This window comes from Jaculus jaculus, chromosome 8 (genome assembly GCF_020740685.1).
Source record: "Jaculus jaculus isolate mJacJac1 chromosome 8, mJacJac1.mat.Y.cur, whole genome shotgun sequence".
NCBI classification, from domain to species: Eukaryota; Metazoa; Chordata; class Mammalia; order Rodentia; family Dipodidae; genus Jaculus; species Jaculus jaculus.
The window spans coordinates 24,096,385-24,109,093 of NC_059109.1; the positions used below are offsets into that span (position 1 = coordinate 24,096,385).

Genomic DNA, 12,709 nt, shown 5'->3' on the forward strand with positions numbered 1-12,709 from the left:
TTTTAGAGTATTAGATATAGCTTATAGAAGCAGAATATAAAGTTCACATATGGTTAGTTTTTTGATCCAAATATATGAACTATAGTGTTTACATTTTAACTGTATTTTCCTCTTTCAGAGTAATATAACATCTGATAGCCGTAAAGGCAATTCAACCTTTTCTGTGCCAAAGAGATGTGATGCAAATGCCCCGGAAGGTAAGGCAGCTTCTATCAACTGTCTTAGAAGCGATAACTTGTAAGACTTGAGTAGGGATAACTCATAGGCAGATGTGATTTACTGTACATGGAGGAGATTATAGCAAAATAGAGGTCAAAAAGAATACATTCTGTTACTGAACTTCAGATTACAGAGAAAATTATATGGTATATCCATTAAGCTAAGGTCGTACTGGGCCAGAGAACAAAATGTACAAACAAAACTATTTCAGATTACAGTGTGTGCTCAAGAGAATCTAAATGCTTTAAATGATTAGAGTGAAGGTTGGAATGGTGGATGAGTGGCATGCTAGAATTAGAAATCAGACCATTAAAGTCTGGAAAACGACTTAAGGAGCCAATAAAGAGCTCTAAATAATGAAGTAGAAGTTATGATTTATCATTAGTAAGTGGACTTCAGTAGCTATATAGAGAATGGATTTGAGACCAGAGCATGGAAATAAGTTAGGGAGGGTTGAACCCTACTATAATCCAAGAGAGGTGGTAGAAACTTTAACTAAATAGCAAGATGTGACATCACAAAACTTTGCTTAGTAAAGTTAAGGTATCTATGCTTTGATCCAGAGCACTCAAAAAGGAGCTGATTCTGTAACAAAGCTTCAACCACTGAATAGTTTGGTAAATTTTGGTATCACTAGGTGAAATAAAAGCTAATGAGATTAGAGGAATAACTGAGTTATGTTGGATTAAAGTATGTTAGGAATAGCTCAGGGACATTCATTGCTGTGAGGAGAGAAAGAGAGAGATAAATTAGAGGCAGAGGTAAGAAGAGAATGGAGACCAACTCAGGAAATCTTTTTCTGAAGATTGGCAGATAAAGAAGGAGCAGAGACCACCCAAGAGCAAGAAGAAACCTCATACTGTATATAAATTCAGCTGAGCAAAGAGGACCTGAAGTAGAATGAGAGAGACAGATAGAAAGTATGACAGGCTTGCATTCAGAAGGAAGGGTTTTGTTTGTTTATATTAGAAGAGTGGTTAGAGCCTATGGAATAGGGTGGAGCAAAAGCAGTTGAAGAGAAATGTCAAGGGATAAATAATGGGCCAGTATTACCCAGTTTCTAGAGGATATAGTAAAAATATGCAAGGCAGAATACTTTTTAGAAAGAATGTAAGATACCTCTTTTTCTAGATTGCAGGGAAAGAAGCAAGGGTGTGAACTTGGAGGTTGGCTTACTATCATCAGAGAGGGTGGGCAGGAAGTGAGGTTGATATAGGATTATCTCAGTTCAGTTTGAAGTATAAATTCAAATCATTTACTGAAAATTAAATACACCACAATGAGCTGGGCGTGGTGGTACGCACCTTTAATGCCAGCACTCAAGAAGCAGAGGTAGAAGGATTGCTATGAGTATGAAGTCATCCTGGAACTATAGAGTGAAGTTCTCCAGGTCAGCCTGGACTAGAGCAAGACTCTACCTCATAATAAGTAAATAAAATAAATGTTCCATAGATAATAACTAAAGAAAGTGGGAAATGTTTTTCATAACTCATGAAAGAGAGTAGGAGAGGAATCTACCAGAAAAATATGTTAATGATACAGGTAAATATACATAGGGAAGGAGATGCAATATTCTGTTATTTTGGTGAATAAATCCACAAAGCTCGTATGGTGGTGGTTCTTTGTCAGTGCTTTGTTGTTTGAGGAAGGTGTGACTATAAGATTGACGTAGGATTGGGGAGCTGTGAATGGAAAGCAAAGTGCAAGTTGAGCAGTCCAGTTCCATAAGTAAATGAGGGAAGAGATGAAAACTGAGAGAAAAGAAACAAATATGGTGGGAAGAACTGTCCTTTGAATGGAGAAATAATAGCTAAAATATTGTTAGGAGAAATAAGTTTTTCAAGTCCACTTGATGACATATTTTCCCCTTTGGACACAATAGGCTCAAATTCATTATCTTCCTGCCTCAGTCTCCTAAGTGTTAGGATTTAACTTGGTTATCACAACCAGCTTGGCTATTTTATTAATGACTTTAATCTTAGATATTTTATTTTTGAAATGTATACACATATCACAAATAGTGTTGATAGTTGAAATGTTTTGTGTTGTTATGTTTATGTAGTGAATAGAGAGAGTACATTTTGTGTTACGTTGGCTTGTGTTTTTTTTAAACTAAGGGGGGAATGATCTTGAAGATCTAAAATCGATAGGTTTTCAAAATATTGAACCTGGAGCAAAAATAATGAATTAAGGATTTAGATTTAGAACTATGTTATACTGATAAAGGGACTGTTAAAAATTGTCCTTATATGCTTGGACCGGACGTGATGGTATACTCCTTTAGTCTCAGCACTCAGGAGGCAGAGGTAGGAGGATTGCCATGAGTTTGAGCCTACCCTAAGACTACATAGTGAATTCCAGATCAGCCTGAGCTAGAGTGAAAAACTACCTTGAAAAACCAAAAGAAAAAAAGTAATAATAATAAATAAAAAATTGTCCTTATATGTAGAAGTAAATGAATTTACATATGGATAATAGATGATTTCTTATCAATATTAAGCATATATTAGAATCTTTAGAAATAATATTTATTCAAATATGAGCAGGTCTGACACTTATTAACCCTAGTTTTGAGAACTTATGGTTAGGATTCATGATTCATTTATCAAAAACAACTTAGTTACCTTATGTTTGAAACAATCTAAGGATACAATGATATAGTAGTGATCTAATAATGACTTACTATATTTGTAAACTTCTCTTAGAATGGCAGAAGTACTTCATTTATTCTAACAAGAATCTTGTAAACTTTAGATGTTAAAAGTGAGATATATGTTCAAAGTGAGATAGCAGAACAAATTAAAATCAAAAAGTCAAGTTTTAAATTGCATATGCAGAGACCTTTACAATTTATTTTATATTCTTTTTTTATTTTTATTAAGTAGAAACTTTGTATGCTTATATCATATGTTGGTACCAATATGTAGTTCAACACAAACAGAAATTTTAAAACAAGCACACACATTTGAAACCATACAAAATTGAATGCAAATAGGAAGATAAAAGACCAGCATGCCTTAGGGTGCAAACACAATAGGCAGTGTAAGGACTGGGTAAGAGAAAATCTCAGAGGATACACATACAGAGTCTCTGCCTTTGAAAACCATTCAGTCTCATGCAAATAAATAATTATAATAAACATAAAGCTATACTGAAATTAAACAAAATGCTGTGGAAGACAGAAGGGAATGCTGATTTATTCTACCCAGAGGGCAGCATAACATTTCATTTGGACTCAGAAGAATAAGTTAAACCTAAAATAAAGAAACAAAACAACCTGAAGGTATTCCAAGGAAAAGAAAAAAAAATGCATTAACAAGACATGGTGACATAAATATATTTGGCTTGTTATAGTAGCAGCAAATTGTGAAAGCAGCATTGAAATTGAATCTTTGAAGAAGATGATGAGGGATAAGATAAAATAATATGTTCCCAAATGACCACACTTAAAAATCTCTAAACCTAGAATCTTACTTATGCTGTCCCATTTAATTATTTTAAGTTTTCTTGAAGTGAATTTGTTGCCGTATGTGGATATTAGGTTCTTTAGAAATATAATGCTCTGTAAATCAGACTTCATTTCTATATGTTTATTTTGATTAAGTTTATTTGCTTACAATATGTAGAGTAGGGCCTTTAAAATAATCAAATCATCTAGAAGGCTGTATACTTAGGTGCTAGGGTACAACTCATGTATTAAGACAAGCTACAATAATTATAAAATAACTGAGTCAACAAAATAAATATCAAAGTACCTATGCTCCTGAAACTGTTCTGAAACCATTTATCTAAGCTAAGATTGAAGAGCTTGTGCCCACCTTCCAGTTTTTATATGGGAGTCATAGAAGTGGGAATAAAGGCCATAAAGAGCCACACAATTTGTTTTTCTTTTTAAATACCCTTGTACTAGGAACATCTAAATACATTCATCCCTCTTCTTGACAGACACAGAAAATATACTCCTAGAAATGAGTGACAAGTTGCACAGATAGTGTAAGACTCAACTCCTAGAGTCTGGTTCTCCTTTTCCTTTCCCTCTACATTTAAGAAAGAGGAAGTCTAATACTAATGCATCATTGATCTTTGGATTTTTAAAAATAAAAGGCTGTCAAATGCATTTTAAATATAATGAAAATGGTCATTGAGCTCTATAGGAATGAAAGTCACAGACAGTACAAAGAAAGATCAGAAATGGGGAGGTTAAACCTAGGATACTGGAAGTGACATGAGTTTGGAAAATAAGTTATTAACCAGAAGACTATATTTTATATCAGAGAAAATGTTATGCCCAGTGATCAGTGGATTTGATGTCTTTAGACAAAGTTGTAGCTGGTAGTAGATCTTAAACCTTTGCAAATGCTCTTTCAATAGAATTGAATAAGCCAAAGAAATAGAGAATTAAGTAAGGAAGTTTTCAAATAAGGGAAATTCCCTATCTTAATGTATTTGAAATACTTCTGATAGTTATATAATTTTCACACAGTATCAAACCAAAGATGTTCAAGGGCTGTTCATTTGGCCAACCCTTCTTGATCTTCTACAAAACAAATGTATTCTTATTTCTGCATGATTGTTTCTCTGGTTCATACATTGAATGAAGGTTTTAGAATTTTGTTTAGAACATTTTTGTTTGAATTATTCACCAAACATCAAGTGGAAATGGTGAGTTGGTCATTAAGATACATCTGAGTTCAGGGAGGTGGGGGCTTACTCTTGATTATCTGGAGTGGCGGGAAATAAACCAGGAGAGTTGGCTGAGCCATTATCAAGAGGAAAATAAATGGAATCCTGCAGAAGACCTGATATTGGCCTTATTAACACAGTTCAGGACTACACGCTAAAGGAAAAGAGTAAAACAAGTCCAAAACTCAGCAGGTGGGTCTGGAGAGATGGCTCAGTGGTTAAAGGCACTTGCATGCAAAGCCTGGTGGCCTAGGTACAATTCCCCAGCATCCATAAGCAGCTAGATGTACAAATGATGCATGCATGTGGAGTTTGCAGTGGCAAGAGGCCCTGGCTTGTTTATACTTTATCTGTGTGTCTATCTCTTGGTTCCTTTCTGTCAAGTAAACAAAATATTTTTTTTAAAAAAAACTCAGCAGGAACATTTGGGAGGCAGAGGTAGGAGGATTGCTGATTCTAAGATCAGGCTGAGACTATGGAATGAGTTCTTGGTCAACCTTGGCTAGAGTAAGACCTTACCTTTAAAAAAAAAAAAAAAAAAAAAACAAGTAACAAGAAACTCTTGAATGAATGAATCCCTAGTTAATTTGTAAATGACCCTAATGTAATATTTAGATATGAATAACTGTAATAATTAAAATTTAACTCATTGTAAAAAACTGAAGATTAGGGCCAGAGAGATTGCTTAGTGGTTAAGGTGCTTGCCTCCAAAGCTAAAGGACCCAAGTTCAAAACCCCAGGACCCACATAAGCCAAATGCACCTGGTGGCACATGTGTTTGGAGTTTGTTTCAGTGGCTGGGGACCCTGGTGTGCCCATTCTTTCTCTCCCCCCCCCCAAATAAATCCAAGCAAAACAAAATAAAGTACAAAAACTGAAGATTAAAACCACATTGAATTCTCTCTATAGATTATTTACTAGTACTATGAAAGGAGAAACTAGTAGTTTATTAGAGGGCAAGAGCTCTATCAAGTGATCAAAGTTAGCATCATTGAAGAATAAATGTGCTTTGTGTACTTCATAAAATGACAGCTTGACTGGCACTAATGGACAATCTAAATCAAATAGAGAAACATAAGAGAAGCCCAAACTGAAACAGAGGCTGCAAAGTTATTGGCCTGTATGCTTCAAAAACTGTCAGTCCATAGAAAAAGGAATCTTAAAGAAGAGACCATCAAATGTAAGTCATGATCCTGGACTGAATCTGTTAGTGGAGGATAAAAGAGATTTATTACTGATATAAGCATTAGAGTTAGAAAAACACATAATATCAATGTTAAATTTAAAGAATTCATAACTTATACTGTTGTTACATAAGCGAATATTCTTCCACTTGAAAATGCTGAAATGGGGGTGTAAACCTAGGGAAATGGCTCAGTGGTTATATTATTATTCTCAGGCAGGCAGGCTCTTCCATAGTTATTTAATTGAACCTCGAACGCACTGTAGTTCAGTTGGGCTTTGAACTGACAATCTTCATGCTTCAGCCTCACAAGTAACAGAATTACAGGCATGTGCTACCACCATAGCTCTCATTTTCGTGCATCATTGTTTTATCTTAGACCAGTCCTATTTACCATGTTCTTTTCTCCTTACGCTGATAGATTTATGTGCATAGCTAATAACTTATTCATATTTATTCCAATCCATAAGGAAGGTCAGAACCTGAACATTTTATTGCTGGAATTTTGTGCATGTGGACTTTTGAACTTCAAACTTTATTTTAAGATGAGACTATGTCTCAAAAAATTACATTTTAAAGTAAGTGGAAATGAGGCCAGCTATTTTACTACAAACCTACCAAATGTGGCTTTCATCTTCCTGACTATGGAAGCCACTCACTTGATGGTCCCGCTCCCATTCTCTTCCAAGCTAAAGGAATTGCTCCTTGCTTTATTCCTGTAGTCTTAGAGTTAAGAGGTCCTGAGAAAGACACAAAACAAGTGACCATGCTCACGCTCATCATGTTCAGCCAGAAAGCATAGTATTCAATAAATAAAATAGTTTTAGTGGTTAAGTACTATTCATTTGCTAGAATCTTTAATAATAAGTTTGTGGTAATAACCTCTAGTAAATCCCAAAAATGTACATAGCACAGTATTTAAGTAATGAAATGGTATTATTAACTAAGAAATGTCTCACACCTTCTCTAGTATCTGCATTAGCCAGCCTTCCTGTAACCAGATAGAGGAGAGACTGACTACTCTATAAACAGACTCTTTATTAATTTATGGAAAGTGTATTTATTAAAAGAGCTAAAGGTCAGGATCAGTGAATTCTCACCAGAGAAAAGGCATCTGTGTGGAAAGCCAAGTTTATAGTAGCATAGTGTCTGGATAAGTATGGAGTCCAGAAGAGGTACTCATTGATTATTTTGGCTGGGGTCATCTGGTGGAGACAGGGTGATGGGATTATACCTTAGTCTGGCCAGGTTGCCGTGCTCCAGAACATTGAGTGTAGGTCATAACACCATTTTTCTTCAGTTTTTCTAGATGGAAAGAGTCTCCTGTTGTTGAAAGTCTTACTGTGGGTGACATTATGATTGTGTTGATAAAGTCCAACTAAGTATAATGGTGTAATTAGTTATAAGACTGTAATTCTTCAGAGTCCACATCAAAGCCAATTTAAGTAATTTTGTGAAGTTTCCTAGCCATTTGTAGGTTATTGTCAAAGATTTATGACTCCTAAAGCATCAATCTTTTCTTTCTTAACAAATACAGATTTCTCTCTGATTCTGAGGAAGTCATTACAGCCCACTGCTGCATACTGTGAGCAGACATTATGTGTATACCACAAATATGCGTATACCACAAATACGTGGATACTTAGAAGCTCAATGACACTCAGGAGTATCACAGTAATGAGTCAGACTCATTAAAAAATTAAATCTCAGGTTGGAGAGGTGGCTTAATGGTTAAGTGCTTGCAATGATTAGCAGCCTTGGGATGCCAGTTCCTTCCCTCTCTTGCTCTCATTCTCTCTTATTTAAAAAAAGAAAAAAGAAAAGAAAAGATACATGGAAGCTGGGCATGGTCCCAGCACTCACAGAGATAGGAGGATCACTGTGAGTTCAAGGCCAGCCTGAGATTATGTAGTGAATTCCAGGTCAGCCTGAGTTAGAGTGAGACCCTACCTTGAGGAAAAAAAAAAAAGATACATGGCCTGTCCTGACAACTTAGAATTCACCAAATTAGGGCTGGATAGATAGCAAAGCTGTTAAGGTACTTGGCTGTGAAACCTAAGGACCCAGGTTTGAGTCTCCAGTACCCAAATAAGCCAGTTGCACAACGTGGTGCGTGCAACCATTTGCAGTGGCTGGAGGCCCTATTGTGTAAACACAAACACACAGTTTCTCTCTCTCTCCCTCCCTCCCTCCCTCTCTCTCTCTCTCTCTCTCTCTCTCTCTCTCTCTCTCTCTCTCTCATGTGCACGTAAGTTAATAAATATTATAAAAAGAATTCACCAAATTAAGAGTTGAAGTGTCAGCTTTTTCTTCCTAACAAGTTTTATATATAGCCAATTGGAAATATAAATTCAATTTATAAAATTAATTCTTTTTTAAAAATAATTTTTAGAAGGACAGAGAGAGAGAGAGAGAGAGAATTGGCATTCCAGGGCCTCAGCCATTGCAATTGAATGTCAGATGCTTCTGCCACCTAGTGGGCATTTGCGACCTTTTGCTTACCTCACCTTTTGTGTGTCTGGCTTACCTGGGAACTGGAGAGTCAAACATGGGTCCGTAGGCTTCGCAGGCAAGTGCTTAACCGCTAAGCCACCTCTCCAGCCTGAGAACATTAATTCTTAAATGAGCTAAATGCATTTATTTCATCAGTCCTGGCTTAAACTTACTTTATAATAAGATCTTAACTTTAATTATACAAATTCTTAAAAATGATTTCTGTAAATCTTGTTTTTCAGTACAGAACATCTGCCAAGTTGTCTTTATTAGACTTACACAGTTGGCATAGTCTTAAGAGTTAAATTTCTGTTCTTTTTGATGTCTGTCACTTCTTCCACCTTTACCTTATTCTTCCAGTGAGATTTATCCAAACATTGGTTCAACTTTATGTCACTGTTCATCTTCAACTGTATGTCACTGTTCATCTTTAAGATAAGTAACAGTGCTTTGATTTTTATTACATATCATCCTTTTGTTCCTGCTTTCCTAATTATCTGAGTGTTTACTGCTATTGCTTGAATTTTTTAGTATGCATATATTTCATATGCTCTAAGAACATGACAATAAAATGATCATTTAATTCAGTTTTTACTTCCTAAAAATCTCTTGGGTTCAACCCTGCTTTCCATTCCTATAAGCTATTTTATATCTGTGTATAAAGCTTAAAATGATTTAAAGAATAATTGCACTTATGATAAGTGAAATCATTTGATAAATAATGACAGATGTAGAATGTAATTGTTTATAAGTTGATTTTGAGTGAAGGTTTAACATGATGATGACTCAGTTATGGATTTCACTGGTTTTAAATGAAAGCCAAAGATGTGGATTAAATCCACAGTGTTTTTCAAAATTACATTTGAAGTAACAGGTGCTGTTTATTACAATTATTAATCAGAGCTATCTTAGTAACAGTTACTTCAGGTTAAAAATGACTTAACAAGTGATCTAAAAAAATAATATTCAAGAAGCCAGGTATGGTGGCACACACCTTTAATCCCAGCACTCAGGAGTAGAGGTGGGAGGATCGCCAAGAGTTCAAGGCCACCCTGAGGCTACATAGTGAATTCTAGGTCAGCTTGAGCTAGAGTGAGACCCTACCTCAAACAACAACAACAAAAAAGTAATATTCAAGCTACGAGGTAAATCAGTAAAGACTTCTCCTAATGTAACCAACTGTGGTGGAATTGCTGACATGTGAGAGCAGATGGGGAAGCATCACAGTAGTGGGATTTAAAAGCCTTCCAATTGCATGCCTTGGACTTCAGGGTTCTTCTCTCAATGGTTAATATTGATCTCCTTTGTATGCCACTCTATCATCAGGAAGAGGTAATATGTTTAGTTTTCATTATAAGTGTTTAACCTTTGGTTGAATTGGAAGTTTTATGTGTCCTTTTCATTGGCAACAGTCACAATTCTCCCATACACTTCTGATTATAAAAGAGAATCCCTGAGTGGAACATCCACCAGTTATGTGTACTTTGAAGGTCAAACCACATTCAAAATACTTACTGTCATTTTCTCAGATACCTTTAGAAAGAGACGGATGGATGTGTTAGATCTCTGTAGTTCAGATGAGCAGCTGGAAGTCAGCAGATAGTGAAGAAGGAAGTGCTCGTCCTATTGTTCATCCTTTGAGCATGACAATGAGCATGGATCTAACTTTCAAATCTGAGTCATTGGGCATGTGCCTCTAAGGTAATAAAACTAAGTCTAGCTGACATGTAAAGATAATAAAACGCTATTACATAATCATGTGTGTGGATTTTAGTCCCGTGTCCTTTGCCACAACAGAACAGAGCACCAAGGGTCTTAGTAATATGAGAGGGAAAGTATTTCAGATGATTTTAGTGGTAGAGCAAGGGATCAGAATCTAAACCAATTTAAAATGTCACTGAGTGGATTATTCAACCTCTGGGGAAGAATGATTCAATTTTGTTTGCACTTGATTCTGCCAGCTCAGCTTCTGTCTTATAATCCTCCCTCTGGCCCTGAAGTTTCTAATTCAGTCAAGTTCTGACTCCAAAAATGACTTTAAGTATGGAAATGAGTAACAGAACTTTTATCTTTTAAGTTAAGAATACTACCAGTACTGAGAATATTGGGTCAGTTTTTCCAAATAAGGCTACACTTGTAAATAGGGCTCCAGTAACACTTAAGCCATAGTATATTGTGGGTCCGTGGATCCTCAGGGCGACGGTTCCCTGAAGGCGTCCATACAACCGTGGAGAGCAGGGTCTTGAGCGGCTGTGAGTGCTACTGGTCATTACACACCTGGGAGACCACTTTAAAGAGTAGTTCTCTTTTATTCAGTAGGGAAATGGATTTATAAGCAGTTGAGATCAGGAAGAGGGTCCTACAGGGATTGGTTGGGTCCAAAGGTTGCTAGCCAGTGCCTATGGTCATTCATTCCAGCACATAGGGAGAGAGTCAGGTGATTTACATACTGGTGGGAAGAGGGTCTCTGTGTGAAGGCTGCTGGCAAATACCATATAATTAGTTTGCTAGGCAACTGGCTAGAGGTCACAGGGCTATGAGCAAAGCCTAAGTCTCGGGATGTCCAGGTAGGCTGGGCATGAAGAGGGAGTGGCCTCCTGTAGCCCAGGGGCCTTAGCTGTGCCTGGCAGTGCCCGACAGTATATACTGTTCTTTAAAAGAAATAAAAATTTAAAAAAAGAATTGAATACTAATGATTTTTCTCACTGCTGTGACACAATAACTGATAAAAGGAACTTAAGGGAAGAGGATTTTATTTTGATGGACAGTTTCTGAACTATGATACAGTCATTTTGTTTGGGGCTTTTACTATTCCTCCTTTGGTCCTCACAGTGATCCTATGAGGAAAAAGGGTGATATATCCACTTGACAAGTGCTCACTGAGTCTCTATGGCTTCAGCTTGCTCACTAACATGCAAAGTAGACAAGTGATGGTCACTTTCAAATCTGTCAGAATACAGAGCCTAGACTCTTTTCTTACCATAAGGGACATTAAATTCATATTTTCATTTTTCAGATGTATTCAAGTATGTTGTTGTGATATCTTTGGAATCTTGTTAGATCTTTAAGAAATTTAGAATATGTTCTATTTTGCAAAACAACTTTTAAGATAACCCCCATCTTAAATTTTCATTTACTTCAAAAGTCATATTGAATATGAATGAGCATAAGTATTCGGATGTATACTTTAGATTATACGGGTTACTTAATGAAGAAAAACCTAGCAAATTGAATAATTCTTTATTATGGATTACTGTGAACCAAATTCCATAGCTAGAATGAATGAGAGGTATACTAGGAGCAGGAATTTCTTGTCTAGCAGTCCCCTCTTGTAGACTGAACTCTCAGCACCTAGAAGAGTTACTATCTGGGTGCTAACTAGAGGAGGGAAACATTCAGAGCCAGAGTTGACAGTGGACATCTGCAGTCCCATCACTCAGCAGCCTGTGGTAGGATGAACGTGAGTACAAGATATGCCTGAGCTGCATAGGGATTTTCTCTCACAAAAGCAAAACAAGTAACCCCCTTTCTAGAGAGCCCAATGAATATGAAGGAAACCTTGTGAGTTTAGTAGGTAGGAATGAGGTGGGTGATTCTTGCTTGTGGAAGGAATAATTTGCTTGTTTGCTGAGTTGCATGTTTCCAGTCAGAATAGAAGGGATAGTTTTTTCCATTTTGGCACTTACCAGCTCAAAAATAAATGCTGAAGTTATACTATAGTAGAGGGGATTAGAGAATATAAAATACAGATTGGGTGAATATTTACATAGCACACATATATCTGACAGTGTCTTGTAATTTTGTAAAATGTAAGCTATTTCTACTTTTCAGCTAACTGTATGGTAGTCAGAAATTTAAAGTCAATGAGATCTCTAATAGAAGAAAACTCCCAACTTCAGTTTTATTTTAAGAAAACAAATAGCACTTAGTGAAGCTGAGGAGAAAGTTCATACAAGTAGAAATTAGTCGGGCATGATGGTGCACGCCTTTAATCCCAGCACTCAAGGAGGCAGAGGTAGTGAGTTTGAGGCCATTCTGAGACTCCATAGTGAATTCCAGGTCAGCCTGGGCTAAAGTAAGACCCTTCCTCCAGAGGCATTGTGTGCGTATGTGACTTTGTGTGCTTGCATC

The 12,709-nt window shown here is 36.4% G+C and overlaps 1 protein-coding gene across 1 annotated transcript in view; it reads left to right on the plus strand.

Annotated features, from left to right (window-relative positions):
• Lmbrd1 (LMBR1 domain containing 1) overlaps positions 1–12,709 on the plus strand; it is a 102,959-nt gene that overhangs the window by 87,842 nt on the left and 2,408 nt on the right. The window contains exon 14 of the mRNA XM_004653065.3: positions 119–197. Coding sequence (XP_004653122.1) covers positions 119–197 — 79 coding nt within the window. The remainder of the gene's footprint in view (positions 1–118; positions 198–12,709) is intronic.